Below are 26,537 nucleotides of genomic sequence, written 5' to 3' on the forward strand. Positions count from 1 at the left end.
GAGAACGGCACTTTACACTAATTTTCCTCACTTCACCCAGATGGGAAAGGGTACCCAGCTTTTAAGACAGTGAAAGATCTTGTCAGTTTGTTAGTGTTTGAGCGATTAATCAGCTGCTTGCATTGTACGCTTCCCAGGAAGCTGAGAATGTTTCTCAGTATTCTATGGTCTGCCAGGGTAATAATTAGTGTAAAGCACATAGACCTTGCTGTCAAGCGGGGATATGTGCTATACAAATGCTATTTATTATTGTAATTAACATCAATACAATAACAGTCATATAGTGCAGGAAAAAAGCAAGACAGAAACAAGAGGGAAAGAAAAGAATAGGACCTATCAGTGACATCCTCGAACCACCCGCAGAACATTTTGTCTCTTTCATCTTTCACTTTCAGAACAGCATGAGGTAAATGCTCCTCTGAACAGAAAACCCTTTGATTCTCTACAATTGACAAATTCCAAAACAAGGAAATTAATTATCTATCTTCCTGCTACCAGTACGACATTAAGTCATAGCACTGACCTAGAACAGACCTAGTCTTACACAGTAACAATCATTTTGAAAGCGAAACACATTACGTGGTCCCTGTCGTCAGGACACCAGGATAAGAAAAAATATTCCAGGACGGATGAGAAAATGTGGATTCCAACCAAACTGATCAAGTCTGAAACCTATTGAGACAGCTGTTTGACATTTTCTTCCGTTGTGTGTTTTAGGGAAACAGAAAGTATTCAGTATGTCAAAAAGGTTTGGAGCAATTTCTTAAAGAGATACCAAACCAGGGCTTCCTCTAGTAAAAATATAACCTGGCCGAATACCCAACTCAATTGACTTTGTTAGCCAGAAATGAAAGCCACTTCATTGTACAAACAGCAAAGAATTTGTTCACCAAAACCCAATATTGGCAGCACTAAACAAGATAAACTTATTATTACTGTCAGTACATGATGCACAGAGTAAACAGAAAAGCCACATTTCACCAGTAGTCATCAACATGGATGAACTGAAGCAGCACAGAAACTAGAGAGCCCTCAAACCACCTAAAAACAGCAAGAGGCTATTCTTCTACTCTACATAATTCAAGAATGAAGTACATAGGCCTAAACGAGCCACGCCAAGGACTTGTACATTTTCCAGAACCGTAAAAACAAAGCCTTTGAAGACACTGGAAAAAGTCATTTAGTTTATTATTAACAAGTTCTTGTGGAAGAAGACGAGCAGTACTCTTACTTCTCCCACACAAAAGACATCATGATATTTATTGGAGATGATTAATGAGATGACCATTATTGTCGGCAAGCCGCAGCACAAAACAAACGGTGTCGCCCTCTCATGCTTCGCAACACACAGGCCTCCACCCGCTGTGCTCTACCAGCCCAACAACGCACGATCAGAGAATCAAGATGACCAAAAAAAAAAAAACCAAAAAAAAAAAAAGGACAAATATGTCACTACAGTGCTACATATACAAATGGAGAAGAGAGGTTTTTCAATTAAAAAAAAAAAAAATTAACCGACACTGAGTAAGTGAAGAAAAAACAAGTATATGACAACTAAAAAAAACGTACAATAATACACATGAGCAGGGCATTTCACTTGGTTTCCTATCCAGTCACTTGGCAGACTTCTGTTATTACAGTTATAGAGCAGGGTTAGCAGGACCTCATATGGTAAGACAATGCACGATATAATTAACACCAGGAAAGTCATGAGACAACTACCACTAAAACTACAAGTACACCTTTGTATTGGTCTGGGTTGGTCTGTTTTTGCTCATCTGGGACGTAAATTTCAACAGAATTATAAAACCCATCTTTTTTTTAAAATTGGTACTCTTCCTGTGTTACTTCACTGACAGTCCAAAAAACTTGAGGGACTACCATCAACATTTCTGTAGTCACGGACGTAAAAGGACGAGTCTTCATAAAATGAGAAAAATAAACAGGAATTGTGATACGCAAACTAGACATTGGGTTAGAAAACTGCATAGAATCAGGGGAGAAATGACACAGCTGGAAACTAACACGAGGAGAACCTGATGAAAATGCATAGGGAGTCAACATGAGCTTGGGAATGGGAGGGGGCGGGGTTCTTTTTGGCTTATGGAACTCTACTGGTTACATGCTGTATGTCACTGAAGGTAAACACTTGCCCATTTCGTACACAGATATAATACCCACAGCTGTCCAAAATTCTTCAGGATTGACGTTAATTCAACTGGACTCAATTTGAGATCTGCAAAACATGCGCATTAGTTTTTAACGATTTCTGCCAGACACGGTTCAGTTTTACATAAAAACGGGAGACCACTGAGACCACTAAATTTCAAGCACAGGGGTTGAAGGTGGTTAACAAAAATCAGATGGAAGATCCTTCACATACAATACTTCTAAAGTACTTGAACCCTGATTCCTTTCTGAAAAGCAATATGCCGTCTATCTCTGCAATCGGACACACAATGATGGTCTTATAACAGGACAACCAATGGCCAATGATACAAGTCAAACTGTAGTCAATTTTAACTCCATTAGACATGAAGGTTTATTCTTTACATTAGAGGCCCCATTGGTCATCCGACTTTTGGCTCTAGACAGCATGCAACCGTGACTAGCTGAACAAGTGTTCACCGCACCTCAGCCAGCACAAGAGGACTGATGCACATATGTGATGAGGGAGGGGATTTTTTAAGAATTTGTAGTTATCCATCACCATTGTCAATACCAATTTGACCATGACAGCAAATCTAAAAACAAGAAATGGACGATAAGAAGTGTTAAGTGATAATGTACACAGTGTATATACACAAATGATTGAGTCCAATTACGTCATCAAGCCAACAAATGAAGTAGATTATAATCATTTCAAACCAAGTAGGACATTAACAATATCATGCTACATGTACTTCAAGTATTGTAGTTCAAAATGTGCGACTCTGGATGCGCAAAAACTCAGTATTAAGTTGTGAGAACTCAATCTCACTAATTTTTTCATGTATCATTTAGGACGAATTCAGTAATATAATATTCTCAGTGCATTTTGAATATGACTAATGAGCATACATTGGTGACAAGAAACGAAGTAATGAAATCGCTGTTTCTTGGAGCAACAGTTTGGGATACGACGGACATGGGACAAAATAAGAAAATACAAAATCAACCAAATATTCTAGCTTTCTGTACACCCATCCCATATGAGACACAAGTGGACAAAATTTCCCTATCACTCCTTGAGGAGGATCCTCACTGGTACTATTCATTTTCACATCTCAATTTATGTTCCATCAATACTGATACACGTAAGCATGTCTCCAATCTCACGCAGCCCAAAGAAAATCCGACAGCAACATAAGCGCATTCAGAAAGGCTAAGCCTTTCAGTATAGTGTGAGTAAAAGCACCAGTTCAGCCCCCTAACAGTACAATGCTTATTTTCTAATACAGAAAACAAACCATAATTTTAATTACCCACACTGAAACATTTCTTGCTATGAAGCATGTCTATCTTTAACGGCTCTGCCCCATTTTCATAGTTCATAAATAACTTTCCTGACCGTAAGAATTATACGTTTCGAGGGCATTACTGTGACAGTGCACATCAGATGAAAACAAACTTCAAAGCGTTGTATCATCAAGTGCAAAACCTAGCGAAACTTCAAGACCATCAAAATGGAGAATAAAGACCAAGCTCTGTCAAGACACACTTCCACAATAAACAGATTTTCTGGCTCTTTTCAACTGTGATAATGTTCTTTCAGAAGACAAACATCACAAATCTATAACCTGATTAACATTGTGAACCGAAGCCCAAACCTTGAGGTCCATATAATTTTTTTGGGTATTGTGATACTGACGCTACTGTTCAGAGTCCACCGATAGTAGCTAGTCCTTGAAAGAGCTGCAAAAACTTAGCCTCTATATGCTCTTTCAACTTTCAAAGACAAGATCCAGCACACTTGTCACTGCTTTCTATCTGGGTTTAATATTCACTTCAACACTAATGAAAACCAAATCTGCCAACCTATGCAACAAATATAAAAACAACAATTAATACGTTCCATTTTTTTTCGTTAAATATAAAGTCGTGGAGTCGTACAAAATATATATATATATAATATTTATATATATATATATATAACGTTATGCTTTATAGTAATATGATAGTTTTACAATAAGCCAACACCTTATTGTAAACAAATCTATACAATTTATCAACAATATTGAATATGATAGATGGTTTTAAAAAAAAAGACGATGCCTGAAATATTGTACATGTATATTGTTTTATTGACATTTTTATACCAGAACTTAAAAAAGGGGGAAGGCGACATTGTTGTATCAGCAAACATTCAAACATTCTGAGATGAGAGTTTGTGCTTCAATGAGTCTTTGGCAATCACCAAATCCTTTGAGAATGAACCCTGTGTTTTGTATATTTTCAAATAACGCCCAAATATGTGCCATCAGTAAATTATGCTTTAAGAATGTAGCTAGCCAGAAAAAAACATTAACCCTCTAGCATATTTTGACACGTAAAGCATAAAAAAAAAATCAAAATGATTATGTTTTGCAGTGACAAAGATGGAACGTGAACCAGAAATCTCAGAATGTAACATGAATGAACCAGAAATCTCAGAACAGAACAGACTTTCTGGAAAATAAGTCCACCTCCATTCAAATGTGAACTTGCACATCTATAGAGACATTCTTTAGCACACAAATTGAAGACCATGTGAACAGAGCACATGCATCTATTAGTAACCAATTTAATATTTTATATGGATGCACGACATAGCATTTCTTTATACAAAAAAAGATGACATGAATTCATGGGGGGAAAAAGCAAGAAGAGTGACCAACCATACAACGCACCGTACTAGGCTACAAAACATTACATGCAAATAAGGACATCTGTGAACATATACAACACCAGCACAAGAAAGTAACGTAACTTTCAATGGTCATGAAATTCAACGTCATTTAATGTGGACCTGGTAATGTGTCCTTTGAACAGTATGTCTGATGCAAGTCATCAAGGACAGAAGCACGCACACATGATAAATTCCCAACAATGGACACAAAAAAACCCACACCAGTGGTGTAAACAAACATCCTGCTGATGCTGTAGTGGATACTAAATTTAAACATGCAACTCAACACATGTGCATACTTTTCTTTAAGTCCAGAAACCTCTCACAAGAACTTGTGAGTAAAATAAAAAGATGAGTGATAACATTTTCATACTAACAACTGTTCAAAGTTGTGAAAATTATTATTTGAGATTTGCCCTCTCCAAGGGCCATAAAACATTCTGTTTCAGCTTTACATGAACTTCTGACACATCTGCATCAATAAGCATGTGCCAAGAACAAAATCATGTCATGGCTATTACGTTTCGTGGATTGAAATAAAAAAAGACAGGTAGCAAGACAGTTGGACAACATAATGCTGCCCCTCTGCCACTATTCATTTCTAGCAGCAGCAGCCCTGCTGATGAATTCGTACTCGTCTCTGTATAATTTTATTTTTTTGGTAAACCTGACTCCTCTGCTCAAGAGAAAATCAACAAAACTCAACCTAAAACTGGAGAAAAAAAAAGATTTTCATATTTAAAATGATAACGTTTTAATCATAAAACTTTTTGCACCTCTAATTTTATATAGCAAAGCTCAAAGGTGCGATAATGATTCACTGATTAAAAAAAAAGAAAAAAAGAAAAAACATAAAGGTCTTCTCTTATTCACCCCAATGTAGAGACACAAAGACACACTATGCATATTTCAAAAAGGAAAACATTTGCTGTATAGTATATACAAAAATATCTACTGCTCTCTCACTACATTTTAAAACATCTTAATACGACAGAAATTATTTCATGAAGATGTTCAATTTGCATTCTTACATGTGATCCCTTGCTTTGTACGCAGAGACAACAGAAAGAACACCTAAAGACATATGAGCTTTTCATCATGAACATGTGGACAACTTGCAACCAACACAACCATAATTAGAAGCCAGTTACACGCTAAGATTTGTGGAATATTTGAACATTGTTGCAACAAGACACCCTCCAGTCAAGGCCCGTGTTTTGTTTTTGTTTGTTTTTTGTTGGTTTTTTGGTTATCCCCATGTAATCGTGAAATACAAGTTTGATTAAAAGTACCTGTCATTTCAAAGCACCGAACGCATCAATTTTTTGTTTAAGTTTTTGTTTTTTTAAAAAGACAAACAATTCTCACACTCGCTGGCCTTTCATTCAGACAGATCAGAGCCTCAAGACCCCTTCCTGCTCATGAGTACATGCTGCCTTCAACCTTTCCCCCCCACCACCAAGCCCCTCCTTAATGGGCAGGGCTGGGGTTTTCCGGCTTGGGCACATGATTCCCAGAGTCTGGAGCTGTGTGGGCGGTGGTCAGAATGGCCCCTCCATGAGACACGGCAGGATGGTCTGTTGTTGAATGAATGGCCACAGCTGCGACAGCCGGGTTAAATGCTGGATAGCCCGCAGCACCATTTATACTGTCAGCAAACGGGCCTGCTGGGGGAAAAGGATAGCGCACAGAACCTGGGGGAAAAAATTGATAAAAAATACAAGAGTGTTATAACAGACTTCAACTAAGTCCTTAAATAACTAATGACAAGTTGAAGAAGTGGGGGGAGGTGTGCGCACAATGACACAGCTCAAAATAAAGATCAAAGAAAAGGTGTCAGAAATATAACCAGTCAAGTCATTTTAGAACAAAAGAAAAATGTGACAACACTGAAAGAATACCCAGAGAACAAAACCAAACAACCCCCCCCCCCCCACACAAAAAAAACATTAAAAGAATAAAAAGCACTTGGTTAACATGTCCGAAAATTTGAGCTTACTCCCAAGAACTAGAGAATAAATGTCAAATATTACACTTTTTAGGGGGTTTCATTCAACACATTCAGTGCTATTCACCAAGATATACAGTGGAACTCGGATTCAACAAGGTCGTCGGGCCTGACCTAAAATCTCGTTGAATCCGAGTGTTCGTTTTAGCAAACACGAGGTTTTGTGTAGATAATTACAGGCACTGAGCAAGTAATGTATAAAAAGAGAAGTCACAAGTAGTGCCTGAAATGTCTGCATATTATGAGCTGTGTAAAAAAAGACAGATTCGTTCAAATACACATGCCTGTGTCGTCTCGATTGTTTACCCACAAGTTGTGTTGCTGTGTAGAGCCTAGCATATGGCCAACTTTTGATTCCATAGACCAGCGCAATTCACTACGTAGATCTACGTCAAGACTAGCTTATTACTTATTATTGTAATAATAATCAGTTGCCGAGGGGGAAAAAAGACTCACGTTCAACCTCCGGACCGCTAGTGCCTGCGCCCCCCCCCCCCACACGCACACACGAGTGCAGGTCGCCCATCTGACCCCAACACACGCCAGAGTAGACACGTGCGCATGCCAACAAAGCATGTGATGGTACGAAAAAAGGCCGCTGATTGGTCGCATGCAATCGGTTAAGAGAATAATGGTTCACGATGCAGGTGCAATGGATGATTTCCCGGAATAGTTCGTTCTGGGAGAAAAATTAGCAAAGCCATGTCTGCAGGGGCTGTTCACCCAGGAAGCGACCTCGTTGAAACCGAGCTCGCTGATTTAAGTGCTCGTTGAATCCGGGTTACTTTAATTGATTTTAAAGAAGAAAAAAACCCCGGAGAATCTACGTTGAATACGAGTGAATCCAAGCTCTTTAAATCCGAGTTCCACTATATATTGTCGGCCAGCTTTTAAGATGTCCCAAGCCCAAAATTTTACTGCAGTTTCATAATTCGGTGGTATGTGTCAGTTGCACGCGCTCAAAAAAGAAAAAAGAAAAGAGGACCCATCAAAGTTTGATGTTTTCTCCATTTTTCAATTAACTTTATTCAACCTTCCCATGCTGTCACTTGAACCAGTGGGAGAATATTGCATCAAATTTTTTTTTTTAAATTGGTGCAATTTTAGAAACAATAGTGCAACCTTACATTTCGTTTTGAGAGCACTCTCTTTAACAAACATTTTGATACAGAATAAAGCCATTCATAGAGTTCACATCAATATAATAATATCTAGATCTGTTTTCATGTGCGGACTGTCTATTGAATATGACTATTTAATCTATTTTCTAATTAATTTGGATCCCATTTTCTTCGTTACTTTGGTCCTCACAAACTGGTAAAATTGGGGAGTCAGATAGTGACGAAGTGCTTGCCATAATATTTTGTTTAAAAAAAGTTTGTTCCAAAAAGGAAAATCCGTTATACTGTAAAACTCGCCTAAAACGAAGTCGGGCCCGACCTCCAAATTTGCAGAATCTGTGTTAGTTATAAAAGAGATGTAAACAAGGGCATTTTAAAAAAGTAATAATTTGAGCATCAGTTTTTAAAGGGTCACGGTGCGAGTATAAAGGGACAGGACAAATGGTGCCCCGGATTGCTTCCCTCGAGGTAGCTCAAGATCAATAATAGGCTCAACCTTCAACAAGATTCACTATCATCTCCTCCCCCCCCCCCCCCCCCCCTGTTGATTTTTTTTCCATATTGAAAACATTAAATACCCTCGGTTGACTTTTTAAATTGGAAGTCTCGGTGAAAGTGCGTGTATGTGTACGTGGTGAAACATCAAACCAATGTGCCAAGATCTGGACAACAAAGATGTATCTTATCGTAAGATGACATTGTTATTGCCCTTGATGTGAGCCTTTCTTTTTTGTTTCTTGCAAGAGGACAGAAAATTTTGTCCCATCCTGAAAATATTCCTTAAATCCTGATAACACAGCTCGGCACTTTTTCAACAACTTCTTGACAGGCAACCCAGACACAGAATAGAGGGAAACATTGGGAAAGCTTTTGTATATCAATATCAGAAGACTTGGATCAGTCAAGATTTCAGAAAAATGGATAACCGCTACCGAATTACAAACTGCGTTCTTAAAGTGAAGTGAAAACCGAATATTCAGTCTTTGGTACAACTTGACCAATTAGATAACCAAAAAAATTCAAATCAGATTTTTAAAAAGATAGCAAAGTTCATTCAGATTTTCTCTTCACTGTGTATGTTAGTGCTATCTAAAGGTTAGGGAAAAAGGAAATAGTGAACACTCTACCATTACTCACTGGTGGTTGGGGTGAAATACTCTTTATTCACACAGTTTCGCAAGTTGTCAGGAATACGACCCAGGATTGCCCTTCGCACTTCACCTGCAGCCATTTCTCTTAATTCAGTCACACTTTGTTCACTGTAGAAAGCTGAATGGGGCGTGCAGATAAGGTTTGGACAATCTTTCAATGGACCTGCAAAAGAAAGTGAACAAAACGTGATCTTAGAGTAAAGCATAATCAAGCACCAAAGAAAGCAAGTCTTGCAAAGACAGGCAAACTCAAAAATGTAATACTAATAAGATAGTTTTCAATTGAAAAATCTCAGCTGCAGGCCTGTGTAAGTGGCTCTCGGAACCCAGAAAATCACACAAAGAGTAGATGCACATTACAATAACACCCATTTCAAGCACCAAAGGCGGGAGGAACAGAAAGCTAGGGGAGTCCCACGGCATACTCCTCCCCTGGAAAAGTTTCTTTTAGATTAAGTATTTAAATTGCTATGTGACAGTAATTTCATCTGGTAAAAGCAAAATATTAGATCAAAATGAAACAAAACATGTGTCTATGTAATCTATGATACTGATCTATGTAATGTATGATATTGATATCTACAGGCATCAGGGTATAGTGACTTGGGGACAAAGGGACCCCAGAGCGTAGGCATAGGAGAGACTGCTTTTTTCTTCAGTGCCTTGGGCTTGTCAACTCCTGACTGTCTCTTTCTTTATGCCATGTCCACTAAAATTGTCACAATCGCCACAATGTTGCTGAAATTTATCACAAAAAGAAACAATGTGTTCCACCATTGTTTCAGAGCAAAAAACAAAAGATCTAAATCTAGATCTTCAGTCATGGAATCACAATGAAACAACTTTCCCGGGGAAAAAAACACAAGCCTATCTGTGACTGAGCATTCATACAAAAGACAGTACACCATAGCCTCACTGATTAACCTTTTAAAATACCCAGCAATCACTCACGACTCATGTGAAGCTTACACTCCCATTTTATTTGGGGAATTGTAATTGATGGTCGGAAATGCGTCATCGTTTTCATTAGTTCACATTTCAGTTCCTGGATCTTTATGAAATTCGAAAATTTCCACAGAAAATTTTTGCTGTCAAAAACGTTTGATCGGAAATTACAAACTAGGACGGGACTCTTACAGAGTTGCAGCTGACAAGAAAGGGTACTTTTTGCTTTTTTTTTTCACATTAAAGCATGTAACATGAAGAGCAGCTTAAGTATTAAAAAATACTGGTAAACACAAAAACTCACATATTTCAACATCAAATACTACAACAAAGATTACACACAATACATATGACACACACTACTAAGATAAATAAAATTAAGAAAAATTATGATCACGTAGGCAACAATCCAGTTCAGAATGGGATATGTCCTTCCTTATGTATATCAAAGCATAATTAAAATAACCAGAGCAGAGGAGACAGACAGACACACACACTTACTGTTAGCATATACAAGAGGCTCGTTTTCTTGTACATCCAGGGCAGCAGCTCGTATTCTGCCATCCTTGACAGCAGCTGCCAAAGCATGCTCATCTACAAGACCACCTCGAGCTGTGTTGATGAGGAAGGCGCCTAGGGTTGAACAAAAAAAGTAATCTTTAATGCACAGAAACAAAAGTGTGAAATAGGCTAGTTTGAGGATAGACCCCAGGTCCTTGGCTAAAACACCGGGCTGAGAGGAAATATTGCAAGATTGCTATAAACTAAAGCTTAATGATGTTGATAGAAACATCCTCAAAAGCTCACAATAACATCTAGTAACCAACATGGTCTTGAAATAAAATATAATGATGAAAATGTAAAAGACATGTAAAAAACTTTCGAGTGTACCTGAATTATGATACAGTATGGTGTCCCTCGTGGGTTCGTTATGTTTTATGTATAAGATAATGTCGCTTCTTTCAAATCTTAAAAGAGTAACATGAAATCATTTGTAAAAACATCTAACGAAAAAAACTTGTCAAACCTGTTTTATCCAAATTAAGACTTTGTAATCCCCATCTTATAACCGATTTTAAGTACAAGATACAATGGAACTCGGATTCAACGAAGTCGTTGCGCCTGACCTTCAATTTCAGTTGAATCCGAGTGTTCGTTGTAGCAAATATAAGGTTTTTGTGTAGATGATTTGCAACCGTAGAATTACAAAGTTCTATGTGACATTTTTGGCAATTTTCTGTTACTAAGAACATGAGGTCAGAAACGAAATGCACTATCTGTCCTACCAAAATCGTAAGATTATTCGGAGTCATTATCGATATATTCAAAGTACTTCATTCAAAAAAGTTTGGTTTCAAATGAGAGGCCTTTTTGTTTCTTTGATGCCATACCGAAGAAAAATCGGGTCTGGTTGAGGCGGTTTGCTAGTCACATAGAGGGCACAGAGCGGCCAATGTGGCACAAGCTGATCGCGCCCGTCTCACCTAAAAAACAAATGCTGTTTTCAGGCGACGAGTGGGGCGATCACCCCCGAACCGATCCCATCCACAATGGGCACCCCGTATAAACAAACGAACACCCACATTTTTGTTTTACTTCACAGAGAGGGGAGAAAGCAAACCATACAAAACCGGACATCTAAGACATATTTTCCGTGATGTTAAAAACACTAACCTGGCCGCATCTGTTTGATTGTGTAGTCGTTTATAAGATGATGATTGTGTTCATTCAAGTTACAGTGCAATGAAACACAGTCGCTTTGGAAAAGGAGCTCCTGCAGTGTGTATACACGAGTAATACCTGAAATGGGAAAAGGAAACTATAACATTTTCAGGGAAGTCGCCCCAAAACACCTCTGCAATAATAAAATTATTCCTAGAATATATAAACGAAATACCACACATGTATCTTTTTTTAACATTCATGGCCAAGTTCCAAAATAAGTGAGAGGCAACAAAAACCTTCTACTGAAAGAGTGGCCAATCAATGAAACAGACATGCCCGGACTGGAGTCTCCTGCTATTGTTTCAGACAAATCACTTGCACTTCAATCATGCATTTGAACATATCAAAATAAAAATGGAGCTTAAATACGCAACCAAAGAGTTACTACAAGAGCTCCCCCAACCTCCAATTTAACCTGAAGAGTGACATGATGAAGGGGACAGGCGGCTGAGGTTTGGGTCGAGTTTCCTCAAGCAGGGCGAAAAACATTTTTGTATATATTTTCTCTCTCTTTATTTCCTGTCTCTAGAATCAATCTCAACAGCTCCCATTGACGACAGTACACAACAAAAAGCTTTGTACAGCGCCTTTTTGTGCAGTTAGTTTTCACGCTAAAACTTTACATAGCAATGACAATGAAAAATTAAATTTTCATCCGAATTGCTTAAAAATGGGCTTAAATTAAAATATAGTAAATTCTAAGAACTATGGTTTTTTAATTTTTTAAATCCAATGATAAATAAAAAAGTTATGGGGATTTTTGTTTGCAAAATGTTGAAGGACCTTCATATAGGAAAATATCGCCAAAATGTGGGACTTGTCTTTATGTATTTTGAGGAAAAACTGTTCATAAGTCAGTAATGAATTGGAGCATATGAATGAAACTGCATCTTCATGTGATTTTTAGAGCAGAATCTAGTTATGCAATCACTTTTTCAATGTTTTTATTACTTTGGATCTTAAAGAACTGATATATGAGTGAAATTTGTTGAATTGCGTGACATCGTTTTTATCGCGACGCGATCACCCCTTCTAAAACTCAGTAAAGCGCTATCGGGAAAACCTGCGGTGAAGTCATCGGCGACCTATTTAGTTACAGGCAGCCAATCACATGCCGCCTAGCGATCACGCACCTTTTGCAAGCCGGCACTTCGCGTTTGGAATGCGTGATCTAGTTTCCAGCTCTAGTGTTTTATCAATGGATGGGTGGTAATTTTAAGTTGGTACGTAAAATGTATTGAACGTAGAGATCTGAAATTTTACAGCAATAAAGAAGACATGTGGGGCGCCTGTGTGGTCGGCGATCAACCCGCAGTTCCGCTTAGTTTTCGAACCGCAGAGGAAATTTGCACAAACACGACAATATCTCCGGTTCTAGAAATTGTTCGGGATTGTACGCTGGCATGTCGTCAGTTTAACCTTTCCTCTGATTGGTTGCTGAGTTTCATTTATTTTCGTGGGCGGTAAACATCGCCAATCGGCGAGATGAGGCGGCAAAGTGTTACCCTTAGAGCGCTGACTTCTTTCCCCTTATATTTTCCCTCTGTGCTGAATTTATTTTGAAAAAACGCCAGATTTGCACATACACCTTTTTTTAATGCTAATAACTTTTTTATTTGTCAAAATTTCTAATGAAGGTAAGAATAAAAGTTTTAGAATATTGAAAGTTCTTTATCAATATGTGAAGCAAAAAGTATTTTGCGAAGTTATTGTTGTAGTAGTGGTGTTGGAAATGACAATAAAAACTGTCGGTTCATTAGATCTCTAGATCTAGACCTGAGTCTAGATGCTTCGTAGGCCTACGTTATATTCCACAAAGTGTTAGCTCGGCATCAAAACCCTCGAAATCATCTTCCGATTCAAGGAAAATACGTGGAACATCTTCATCTGAAGCGACACTATTTTCATGTTTGTCGCGGGTCGCAATCGCAAATTTTCCAACTTCACTGTCACTCGACTTAAACACGAAACAAAAAACTCGCGCCTCGATCGAACCCCGTGACCAAAAAAAAATAAAAAATGGCGGGCGAAATCAATTCTACGTAGCCTACCAGCCAGCAGTATAAAAATTAGTACACCGCGTTTTACTATGCCAATGTCTATCGCGGTCGCGATCAGCACTTTAAGGGTTAAAATCAACTCATATCATCTTCTACTGACCAGCTTTACAGGACAAAACATACCAACATTTTTAGAACTTGACTATCTGATGTAGTGCACTAAATACAATTAAATAAAGTAAGATTAGGATGATGCCTCGGGCTTTGGAAAAAAAAAAAAGCATCCACACATGAAAGAAATCACAACAAATACCATATATGGCAAACACTTCGACTTACCTAAAGATTTTTCTAGCCCATCTGCTAGATATGGATCATAAAAAATAACATTGAAACCAAAGACTTTTGCTCTTATTGCGACAGCTGTACCTACTCGACCTGAAAGCAAAAAAGTAAAACATTTACAAACCCTTCAAATTACAAGGACAAAAAACATGTGTAATGAAAAAGTGTACACTACAATTCAATACAATTGGGAATGGAATAAATCAAAGTACAGACGAACCTGCCCTGACAGTCACCTCTATAAGACGGCCACTTTCCATTCCCCCCTTGCGTTTTTTCTATATAATTTAACTGGGTAAAACAGGCACCTGTCCAACCCAGCCATGGCCTCCATATTTTAACGCACAACCCCTTCCACACCAAGCAATAACACCTGTCTTCGACAGCCACCTTAGTGACTCCATTACGTTTTGTCATAAATTGTGCATTGGCCCCAGGCGTTGTGGGCAAGCTGTCATAATCCAATCACCTGTCGTTATTGTTAGCGTTCTTGTTAGGTAGTCCATCCAAACAATCATTTTGCGTAGGCCCCTCCCACTGTCAACCAATAGGTAACAAATTTTCAGCTGCTGGTGAGGTAGGCGTGTGATCCCTCATAACCCATAAGCCTCGCCCAGAACTCATACACAAATCGTAAGTGAGATGAGTGGTCACTGTTTACTCAGTCTGTAACAAAGTAACAATGGACGTCAACATGAACTTGTGACAGAAACGTCGCTCCTTCTCCGAGTGGTGGCAACCCATGTGTTTGTTGTACCATGGCACTCGGTCCTCCTTGTCTGACACATTTCATTAGCACAAAAGCAGCAAAAAAAGAAGAAAAAAACTAGCGAAAACAACAACAATGCGGCTACCTTCGGTAGGGACCTCAGAAAGGAAAGATTTGTTTTCTTCATATAGATCAGTCTAGCCTAAGACGACCACCTGTCTTATACGGCCACTTTTCTCCTTGACAATGGGTGGCAGTCTTACACAGGTTCGACTGTACTGTGTCACCAGATAAGCTGAACACTATCCACCCACGCAGCGCGCAACACTTTATTCCCATGGACCAGGATACAGATACGATATACGCTATATCACACCGTCGCCGATTGGCATCCTGTGAGGAAAAGGGGTAGCTTCTTACCGTCGCCCCGTGGGGGCAAAGTATTAATCATTACCATCACTCACCCTGAGCATTGAATTTTAGAATCTTGATTTCCTTAAAGACAAGATTTATAACTGTCTACATAAAAACCACAAGGGTTGGCCATTTTAAAAGAAAACAAGAAAACACTACACACCCACATGGCACAAAGGAAAAGAGAAAAGAAACAAGTACGTACCAAGACCAACAATACCCAATGTGTCTCCTCTGATTCTTGCTGAGCCCTGGGCAGCATCTCTTAGTTGCTCTGGTCCATTAACTTTTTTGCCCTCACGAACCATGTTGGCGAGCCAGTACGTTCGGCGATATAGATTCAATATGAGGCACATCGTTGAGTCAGCCACTTCTTCTACACCATAGCCAGGAACGTTACACACAGCAATACCTGCAAGAAATGTTTTCAATTAAAAACTAATACCGGCAAGAAATGTTTTTAATCAAAAACTAAAAATAAAATATGGGTGAAAAATATCTCATAAAACAAATAGCAATAGCTGACTCAATTCATTGCGACAGAGGATGTGACTGCAGAAATGCCAAAACAACATTTAGAGCACTATTTTTTCTCCCTCTAGAAATGCAGCACAACATCTTTCAGCACAGGACTCAAAATCATTCAGTGAAGAGGTCCACTTTTATTTTTACGTCAGCTGTCAGAAAATGACTGCATATAGATGGGTTCTGAATTGTCCTCGTTCTCACAAAACTACTGCCATTACACCAAGTGACCTGTGTGCTTCTTCCAAAATAAATCTTTTTACATCTTAAAACAGCAATATACATTAATCACTGAATGACTACAAGCGACCTATTATTTTCAATAGAAACCTGGATAAGTGGTTCGGACTCGATTTTGTGGACTGGTATTTTGCTACGACTATTGCCGTAGCTCCTGGACAGAAGCATGCGGCAGCTACAAACATACTCGTAGCTTGGGTGCAATAGGTTAAGATGCATTAAAAACTTTGTAAAAAAATTAAATAACATTCATTAACTGTCGAAACAGAGGCTGTTTATAAACTCTAGTCCAATAGCTTTAATCCCATGCCGCAAACATGCTTCTAAATCTTACCCATTTCACCAGCAGCTTTGACATCTACATTGTCATAGCCACTGCCAATTCTGATGATGACTCTGAGACTTTTGAATTTGTCTAGATCTTCTTTGGTTAAAGTAATCGTGTGCCACATTAAAGCACCTACAGCTTCATTTAAAACCTGAGGATGAGAAACACAACATAAGCAATTAGAAGATTTAAAAAGCAAAAGCAAAAAGAAATTTATCAGCAACACTCCAAATAAAATCGTTCTTATCTGAACCATTACAAAAAACAATGAAAACTGCCAACTTAAATTTTTTTAAAGTTTAGTTTTGATACGAGTTTTACGGCACTTGCTACACAATAAGGTCATATAAGAGCCTAAATTAACGGCATTACAAGAGAGTAACAAACACAAAAAAAGAAGGAGAAGAGATCAGGACAACAGACGTTTGACAGGAAAGAAGGAGCAAACTACACCACAGCACCCACCAACATGAAAATTTATGACTACAGGTCTACAAAGTAATTCTAAAGAAAGGTACGTTATTTATTTTATAAAATAGTTTCCATCACCTTACTTCTGGATTTACAAACATTCTCATAAGCCATACTGATTAGATTGGTATTTACTAAACCAAGTTCTCATCCTGAGGCACAAATAAAACAACAACAAAAATCTAAACTGATAATGTTAAAGATACCTTTTCGTGAATCTCTTGCGTGGACTGAGCATCGCAGAAAGCTACAGTAGCAACATCTTTCAAGATGGGCATTTCAATGGCGCAGTCACGTCCATCAAGCAAGGCCACCAAGGGACGGGGGTGCATGGGACCATTTGGGATTGGACCACGGATAGACACTATTAAAAGAAAAAGAACTCTTTTAAGAACCCGTGTCTTAAGAATATTCTAATATTCAACAATCTCAAATTAACATATGTGAGACTGCTTCAATGTACATAATACATTCCACTGATTCTGATTGTTCAAATATAAACAAGGAATTCTTTATAAGTCAGTATTTCAACTGATGGTTACTTCACTTATTTATAAATGAAACTAGTATGAAATCACTATAGTTGGTTAAATACAGTTGAACCTGCTCTAACGGTCACCTGTATAAGACGATCACCTGTACAAGCGGCCACTTTTCTTTTCCTCCCTGGCCTATTTTTTACATTGCAATGACACTGTATAAGGCAGTCACCTGTCTAAGACGGACACTTTTCTCCTCGACAATGGCTGGTTGTCGAAGACAGGTTTCGACTGTACATTTGGAGTCCATTTAAACGGAATACTGTAACCGAAAACAGCAGTAAACCAAAAGAAAATCCCAATTATTTTTTTTTGCAATTTAATCAACCTGTCTAAACGGAAAACCGAGCAAAACCAAAGAAATTCTAGCAGTCCTGTAGATTTCGAATTAAGTGGACTCCTCTGTATCGATAATAACCATATATCCGTGACCACTGGTTTCCATCATTCACTTCTCATAAATGGTATCTGCAGTCGCATCACCAATGAGGCTATGATAATTTCTCAGATGGCCACCAATCAACAAAAATCAATAATAATCATTATCATTAACATCATTTTCTGAGCCATTTCTAATTTTCCATTTTAAAAATCTAATTTGGCCGCCATAGGCCATCTTAAAAACGAAAAAGATAAAATCATAAACTGATGATAACTTGATTTTTAAATTTTAATGACAGCAGTTAGCAATGCCATTTCCAAAAGAATATAAACAATCACAGCACACCAGATAACAAAACAGTACCAAATTTACATGCAAATTATGTATAATGCCCAATTTTTAAGACGTTAACTGCAGAGGTATGCAACCTCCAAGCTCCACAATCGCCACTTTCAGAGTTTTCCCAAAACGAATACCGTTGTATCTAGAAAGGTGAGATAAATTCCAGTTTTTATTTTACAAAATGCGATTTTTACCTCTGTAAAGAAATGTAGAAAGTTACGGTACGGGGGGGGGGTGTTAAACGCGACAAAAGCGGTTGCCATTTTTTGACAAACTGAGATATATTCTCTGTGCGGCGAAGAAGTTCTTTTCTCCGAGTCATGTGACTTCAATTATGGTCAACGAAAGTTTGTTGGCCGTTCATTCCCTTCCTTATAAGTATTCTAAAAATCTGATAAGTAATGTTTTGTCAAAAATGTGTGAAGATCTCATCAATGTGAAGGATACGAATCCAACATAGATTCCACTTTACTTTTCCGATCCAGCTGCCATATGAGTTCAAGCCCTTCGGCCTACAGATTCCACCAAAAGGCGAATTTCAACTAAGCCTTACATCATGTTTACTTAAAAACCAGAGTTGCTCAAGTTTATTAGTAAATGGATGAAGAAAAGAAATCATTTGTCTAAAAACCAGAAATATGAATGCGTCACATTTTGTTGCAAAATTGTTCATATTTATGTGGAACACCATGATTCAACATACGTTTTGAAATTATTTTCACAATTCTTATTTCATAGCAATGAAAAAACTTTTCCCCAATGCTCATAAACATCCTAAAAAGTAGAACGGAACAAAGATGTATAAATACTTACTAGTGGAGGGCTCCAACCTAGCTTTCTTGGGAGCCTGCATATGAAACGAGAACTACAGAACTGTGACTTGACGGGATACAAGTTCCACTTCCAACAGGAAGGGTGATGGGCAGAAGCAAGGGCTACAGAAAGATGCTGCAGAGAGAAAAAAATTTGTCAGCTTGTCTCTTGACACAGATATCTATAAAATAAACAAAAAAGAACCTGGAAAAATCCCTAAAAAGTTTATTTTAAAAAAATATTTTTAAAGTAAAATTCCACACAAGACAGACAGGAAAGGCCATACTTAACAGAGAAAGACCATCATAAAAAAGAAAAACTCCATATTTCACCTACAGATACGACATTTTGAGAAAAATTTTAACAACAGATTTCCTTTGATTCTGAGCAGATTAACTATTCAAGCGAGAGTCCACCATCTTTACTGCTTTGCTGCACACTCAGGAGTGTCACGAGCTACTAAGCTCCCTCAAGACCTGACACAGAAACACACTTTATTAGACAACAGAGCAGTTGAAGAAAAACCATACACTACCTAACATCATTCCCCCAAATATCAAAAGCCAGTTCACTGCTTTATATTGAAGAAATAAAATATCAACTTTAAAGATGCCTTAAAATAGATGACCTGAACAAGTGAATACAATATTTTTTCCTTTCCTTATAAAATCATACATCAGACACATAGGATTCCTTTAGATTACATTTACTTTTCACAGCTAAAAATGCCCAAAGATGACAAATAATTTTAGAATTTTTTTCTGGGGCAGCATACCCAAATGAATACTATACTCACATAATATCCAAATGGGTGCTCTTTCTTTTTCCACTGGGATCAGCAAAGTCCCCCAATGTTAACCTGTGGTCATAGTGCCATGTGTCTGTGAAATGCATGAATCAAAATTATTAAAATTATAAAATGAATGTCCACAGTACTTGCAATTCATAACAAAATAAAATATTTCAAAAAGACCTACAAAACCAGTAAAAGGGCAAACATATTACAACAATTGGTAAAATTTTACTTTCACACTCACACACACAGATGGACTGCTTTCGGGGGCTATACGGCCATATTCTTGGCTGCAGAACAATGGTGTATGGCCACTAAAATTGTCGCAAATATTCAATAGTTTTCAAGAAAAATCTCAAACACACTGCAAAACATCAAACTATGGCGAAATATGAGGAAGCACGCCCTCTAACACCCCCCCCCCCCCCCCATTTTGGTCAGGGGCGGCAATTAATATAAAGTCGAATTCAGGTAAAATAGTATAAATAAAAAAGAAGAGTCTGAAAATGAGACAGGTGCGAAAGTAAAATAACACCCAATATGACAAGAATTTGAAAACAAAAATTTTTTAGAATCCATCGACCATGCAAAAAAAATTCTGATTCAACTATTTCTATTCATCTCAATAGCAACACATAAGACATAACAGAGGTTTCAAGAAAATAGGCTCATCTCATCAAAATAGATGCTAATGAGACAGTTTAAGCAAGCGCCACGTTTAACCCCAACTGTACAAATTGAGACGCAGACTTTTTTAAAAATTGTATCATATCTCAAAACATAAATAACTGTATGGAAAGATCTAAAAAAATTTGGAGTCATGGTACCCCTTTTTTCAATCAAACAGAAGCAAGCGTGTGTCACAGCGCGAGCTACCTGAAACCCATTGCACACCGAATGCACTGTTTCTCCCTGATGTGATGTAAATCTGACTCACTCAAAGAGGGGAAGGTCTTCCGTAACGAGCGACCACCTCAACAAACACAATAGAGAAGAGACCTAACCCTAACCCTCTATTCTACTGTCTCATAGTGGTCGCTCGTTAAGGAAGTCCTCCCCAAAGAGGATTCAAAGGGACTGGGTGAAAGAAAAATCCTTACCACAATGACAAGACAATGGCTAGCTGAGAGAAGCAAATGAGTAGGCCAATAGATAGCAGTTCTCCCAAGAGCTATTTCAAAATCAAACAGTCAAAAAATGTAACTTGCAACAAAAAAAACCACCACAGAGAGAAAAAAAATGAAATGGCAACCAACTTCTAACCAAGTACAGCAAGTTTATTCAGCTGTTTCAGCCTACATCATACTACTTTGGTCTGTGGCGAATAGCGTGATCCAACTAACTCTCGTCCAGCAGATTTTGTATAAAAACAAGCACATTTGCGTTCAGGTAAAAAGACAAGTGTTGTTTCTGGATCCATTCAAGCAAGATACGTCTAAACAGGTCATGCGTAGTCATTTCAGCAGAAATTTCATTCAATAAACAAAAATAGCATTGTACTGACCAGTCATGCTAAAATGCGAAAAGACACATTGGGAGGGTGTCCAGAGGGCTCATATAGGCGATATGATACAGTAGCGAGCGCACTATCATAGCCTAAGAGGTCGATTTGTTCTGAATTCATTGGACAAGCATCTAGAGCTACCAACTTGGCGTGTTTTGAATGAGGCGTATGCCTTGGTTACGAACCAAAGCAGGCGGTTCTACAAGTAGGCAACAAACCCACACATACTCAAGCAGACTAACGTGCACAAACTTGAACTGCGAGAATACGGGGCCTGGCCATCACGTGGATGACGCTCAGTGCCGAGTCAGGGCCGGACGGAAGGCGAGGTGCCGAAATACGCTTATTGGGGAACAAAAACCCAGCTCCCGCAGGACCAGGTTTAACAACGTAATTTTCCACTTGTCTCAGTGTTACAGTCCATGCCGGCTTTAAGCACGGTCATCAGGAGAAAGCTTAAGCGTGCTTAAGTGCGAAGTAGACATAGTCCAGAGATTTTCATGTAGAAAATTCCCTGTGCTATTTCCCTTTGTTTGTAAGTAAGCCTATAGCGGTCCCGCAAAAGTGTGCACTGTTATTTAGACACCCGCCATGGTAGTTTTCGTTCGCTTGTTTGTTTTTGTTTTGTGGTCGAATGGGAAATGAAAACTTAATTTAGACGGCCAGTCACGATACAGCACACTAGGCCTACTGTAACACACTGCCTGTGCGTACCACTGCCCGCTGTGCCACTCATACCACCGCCTTCATCCCACCTCGCGCGTGATACACAATCAGGATTAATGGATAGCGAGGGTCAAAGGTCAAATCGCAGCCAGCCTCCCCGACTCTCTCTGTATTTTTTTTTTATCGTGTGTAGCTTTGCCCTAGGCCTAGGCTAGATCCTATGTCCATGCGCACGGCTGTGTGCATCTCTCTGCCTTCCTCTCCGCCCGTGTGAGTGTGTGTGTCCATCACTTGCGTTCTTTGTGTTTCTCTTGACACACTCCACTGCTGCGGTGTAAACTGTTCGAACTTCGATGGGTCATCATGAAAATATTGACAGTCTTGTAAATGAAGCGTGCTTGAATCCGAAGTTACCGTGCTTAAAGGCGTGTAATTTATATAGCAAAAATTCAGTAAGAGCCGTTTAGCTTGCTTGAGTCCGAAACGTGCTTAAGGCCGGCACGGACCGTACCCAGCGCCATAAAGTCAGGAAAGTCCTATCACAGTAATTACACATTATTTTACAAATAATAATGGTAAGACGACAAAAAAGAAAATGACTAGCAGAAAAGGGATAGAATCTAAGGCACACTGGCAGCGATGAAAGTAATTTTTTCATCTATAGTGACTATAATCTAAGGCACACTGGCAGCGATGAACGTAATTATTTCATCTGTAGTGACTATCACTTTTGCGTGCACAATTGAAATCGGCAGCTTCATCTAAAACTAAAGCAAAATAAACATTTAAATTTGCAGTTTACTTAAAATTTTAGATTTGGTAGATCTAAATCTAGTACTTTTCTTGTCAACCTTGGTATGTGATAAGTATGTCTATTAGAGACCATTGTGCTACATGAGATCTACATCTAGATACCCCAGCCAGAATGGGTAAATTTTTACTTTCACTCCCACACACGGATGCACTGCTTAAGGGGTCAAACTGCAGTATTGTTTGCTGCAGATCACACACAAAGCCACTAAAACTGTCGCAAATAATAGGTAGCCTAAACACGGCCTCGCGGCCTTCCGAGAGCGTGCACTTGCGGCCTTCCGAGAGCGTGGTATCGGTGAAATCGGGATAATTCAGATCGCTGTTTCTTTGCTCTTTCGCTATAAAACACCAAATGTCATGCATCTTGTAAAAGCTCAGCTTTTCCTCATTACAATGGTGTAAGTTGTTTATTTGTCTGATTATTAGGAGCTGGAGAGTCGCCAAGGAAAGCGAAGCCCCTCGCGGTCCGAATGCGTAGTCGCCTGTTCAAAAATTGACACGCGTGAATTCAAATGCTTCGCGGAAAGATTGATGATTAATTTAAATACCGTCTTTTCATTGGTGGAGAACTGTAGAGCTTTGAACGGGCTTTCTCGTAGTATATTTTTGGCCTTTGGCGTTTAAATAAAGCTTCATTTTGTATAAAATGATACCAGCCTACCTGATCAAAAAATATTAAATTTTGGAAGTGCCTATTCGAAACGTCGCGTTGCGATTAGCGCAAGTGCTAAATAAAACGCTGTGTGTTATATATGAAGCTTAATCTACCTTTCGTTGAATTCTAGATTCTAAGTAAATAATTCACGCACCTGATGAAATGCATTTTGCCAACATTAATATTACAAAATTACAGCACAACCTATAATAGAATTGGAATATGAATCCTCCATTGAGGTCTATAATGATCTATAAATCTAGATCTAGAAACTAGAGTGGAACAAGTGAGTCGGACTTGAATGAATCCACATGATCTGAACAATCTGTAAACAAACGAAATTCAAAATGGCCGCTCGAGCACGAAACTGAAAGTAGATAATTTAGGTCGTCGTACTTTTTCGTATTCGTATTTCTACTCAAGTTCCGAAAATTATGTCGCGTCGGCGGTCAGCACGAAAATGAAAGTACCGACGGGAGAAAAAAAAAAGGGGGGGGGGGGGGCTGGCAGTCGGCCAGGCCTCGCACTTCGCACATTGACTAATACAGGTGGGCCTAGCGATAGCATCGGCCGGCTCGCGGGTCGGTTCGCGATTGTCAGCAAACATGCAGGTCTATTCAAATTCATGGCAAAAACACACGTTTCCAGGCGCGCTCGCTGTACACAAACGGTACACACTGAGTGACCCTGGCGGCCTGCCTGGAATGTCCGCATAATCGGTTGCTGATAAGATTCGCATCTCAGCACAGGCGCAGGACAAGAGTTAATTAAAACGAAGTGACTATTTCTCTGAACGCTAAGGAAAATAAACTTTAAATTTCTATTTCTCCGAACGGTTTCCGTTCTTGAAATTTATTGGTTATTTGGAAGATTTAGGCGTCATCTTTCATTCTGCCACGATGCAAGGACTTGGAAGAACCATTTTTTGCATCAAATTCAATTTATAGAGCTATTCTAGATCTAGAGATTTTTAAATGTCTGAATATTCAGATACTTCAGTTGTGGTTTGGGGCAACGTTCCCAGACTATTATACTTCATTTGAATGCCTTCAAAAAGTACGCTACTTCGAGAAGTCATTCCTAAAGCAAACACTAAAATCCTTCATGTAAACAATAATAAAATCCCTCCACGCCCCCCCCCCCCCCCCCCTTATGCACACACACTCACTCTCTCCCTCACACACACACAAACGTGCGCAGACCACTCCAGTCGCAAATTATCAACAAATGTCGAGAACGGAAAGGCCACCTCTATTCTCACCCCGGGTGAGAATAGCGCAGGCGAGTCTTTTGGCTATTCTTACCCGGTGTGCGTTCACCGTGTTATACTATAGCCTAAGCCAACCAGTGTAGCGTTCACCCTGAACCACAGAATTCTACACTGTGATAACAGAATTGTAGAATTCTGTGCCGTGAAAAACGTTCCATTACTACTGCTGTTAGCCTACAAGCGTGCAATTTTGTCTGTGGGCAGTGGAGAGAGAGAGAGAGAGAGAGAGAGAGAGAGAGAGAGAGAGAGAGAGAGAGAGAGAGGGAGAGAGAGAGAGAGAGAGAGGGGAGTATCGCGAGAACTTCCGGGCAAAACAAAATGGCGACCCGCGTAGTTCGGCTCGATTCGAAAAGTTATAGCCGTAGCATCTTTGTAGACGACCAAATTAATGTACTTTTATGTTTTAACATCATTTTTTAACTTTGTTTTGGTCAATTTGATCGTCCACACCGATAGACAGTGTTCAGAAAGAGACAGAGAGAGAGAGGAGTAGATCTTGCGAAAACTTCCGGGCAAAACAAAATGGCGACCCGTGTAGTTCGGCTCATTCGAAAAGAGAAATAGCCATAGCATCTTTGTAGACGATCAAATTAGCTTACTTTTGAGCTATAACGTAATTTTTTCTTGGCTTTTATCAATTTGATAATCCACACTGATTGACAGTATTCTGAAATGAGGAAAAACAGGTCTTGTTTCACACCGGGTGAGAATAGCCTACGCTGGCAAGTCTTACCCGTGGTGAAAGGTAGATCGTATTTTTATTCTCACCCCGTGTGAGGATAGCCACTTCCGAACGGAAACCATTCGGAGAAATAAGAGTACAAGTTTCTTTTCCCGAGCGTTCAGAGAAATAGGGCCAGCCTAACTAAAATCCTCGTTCCGACTGGCAAACTATAGGAAGGCTAAGTTTTAGCGCGCACTTTCGGGGCGGCAATCAGTTGCAGTTGGATTCTTGCTATGTTAGAAGAAATCTAAATCTGTGTCACATTTGAGTTGCTGATGTAAACAAACCAACATGGCGGCGGGACAGCAAATCTTAACAAGTGCCCAAGGCAAAAGGAAGGCGAAAGGCTACGGCTTCTCTGAGTCTGAGTGTCAGTTGCTGTCGGAACAACCAAACTTGCCTAGTCTAGATTCTGGATCTAACCAGTAAAAATTAAAAACTAAAACAAGAACACTATTTAAAAATACCATGTCTGTGGATTGTGGAGCTTGGATGCAGGAAGAATACGAACAACTAGGACAAAGCCAACACTAATTGCAATAACAACACAAAAGAACAGGGAAGGCTCAGCCACTGAATTCGGTCTCTGTTGTCTCTACTCTACTAAGTCTAGGCTAGGTAGATTAGTAGGCCTCTTCGGCACAGGGAGGGGATCGTTGCAGTGACTGACATTAGACGTTCTGACTGGCCATACAAACCATCTATTTTGGCTGTCTCCTCCCTTGTTAATACTCAAATCGACGTGAACAGACATCAACACACCAAATAACCAAAGAAGCTCTTTGAAATTCAACGGGGTACTTTGATTGAAACAGTGAGGAAGAGCATGGACCGGGGAGGACGGAGAAAGACCGCCAAACAATGAAAACGAAGACGCTCCATCGACACAGAACTAGATCTAAAGCAATCACCTGCATTATGTGTAAGCATATGATGCACATTAACATACATTTTGGAGTAACTTAATGTTTTCTTTACCCTAAAATTTACAGACAGTCCGGCTTGCTGTGGTGAATTTTACACCAAGCGTGCGAAGCTCCGCAATAAAGGCCAATGGCGTTTGAAGTCTCGCGATGTCTCGGGTGAACTACGTGAGCTTGCAAGGAGCTATCAATCGCTTAGTGCCGTAAGCATGGGCCCCAAAGTTTAAAATAGTTGTAATTTATTTTTATCTAGTATGCACCTTC

General features: G+C 39.1%; 1 protein-coding gene across 2 annotated transcripts; it reads right to left on the bottom strand.

Moving 5' to 3' along the window:
• Positions 1-1,170: 1,170 nt before the first annotated feature.
• On the bottom strand, positions 1,171-26,537 carry LOC101849741 (C-terminal-binding protein). Of its 2 annotated transcripts, none has more exons than XM_005090149.3 (11): positions 26,329-26,535; positions 19,722-19,806; positions 18,926-19,060; positions 17,056-17,213; positions 16,385-16,529; positions 15,491-15,697; positions 14,157-14,255; positions 11,767-11,892; positions 10,594-10,725; positions 9,134-9,310; positions 1,171-6,561 (listed from the first exon to the last, which is right to left on the bottom strand). In XM_005090149.3, exons 3-11 carry the CDS (start codon positions 18,963-18,965, stop codon positions 6,338-6,340), a joined length of 1,308 nt encoding a protein of 435 aa, XP_005090206.1. In that variant the 5' UTR covers positions 18,966-19,060; positions 19,722-19,806; positions 26,329-26,535; the 3' UTR covers positions 1,171-6,337. The 2 variants fall into 2 exon arrangements, with proteins under 2 accessions (XP_005090206.1, XP_012940020.1); XM_013084566.2 differs by having other exon boundaries at positions 6,433-6,561; positions 9,124-9,310; positions 26,329-26,537.

Source organism: Aplysia californica, unplaced genomic scaffold, assembly GCF_000002075.1.
Source record: "Aplysia californica isolate F4 #8 unplaced genomic scaffold, AplCal3.0 scaffold00013, whole genome shotgun sequence".
NCBI lineage: Eukaryota > Metazoa > Mollusca > Gastropoda > Aplysiida > Aplysiidae > Aplysia > Aplysia californica.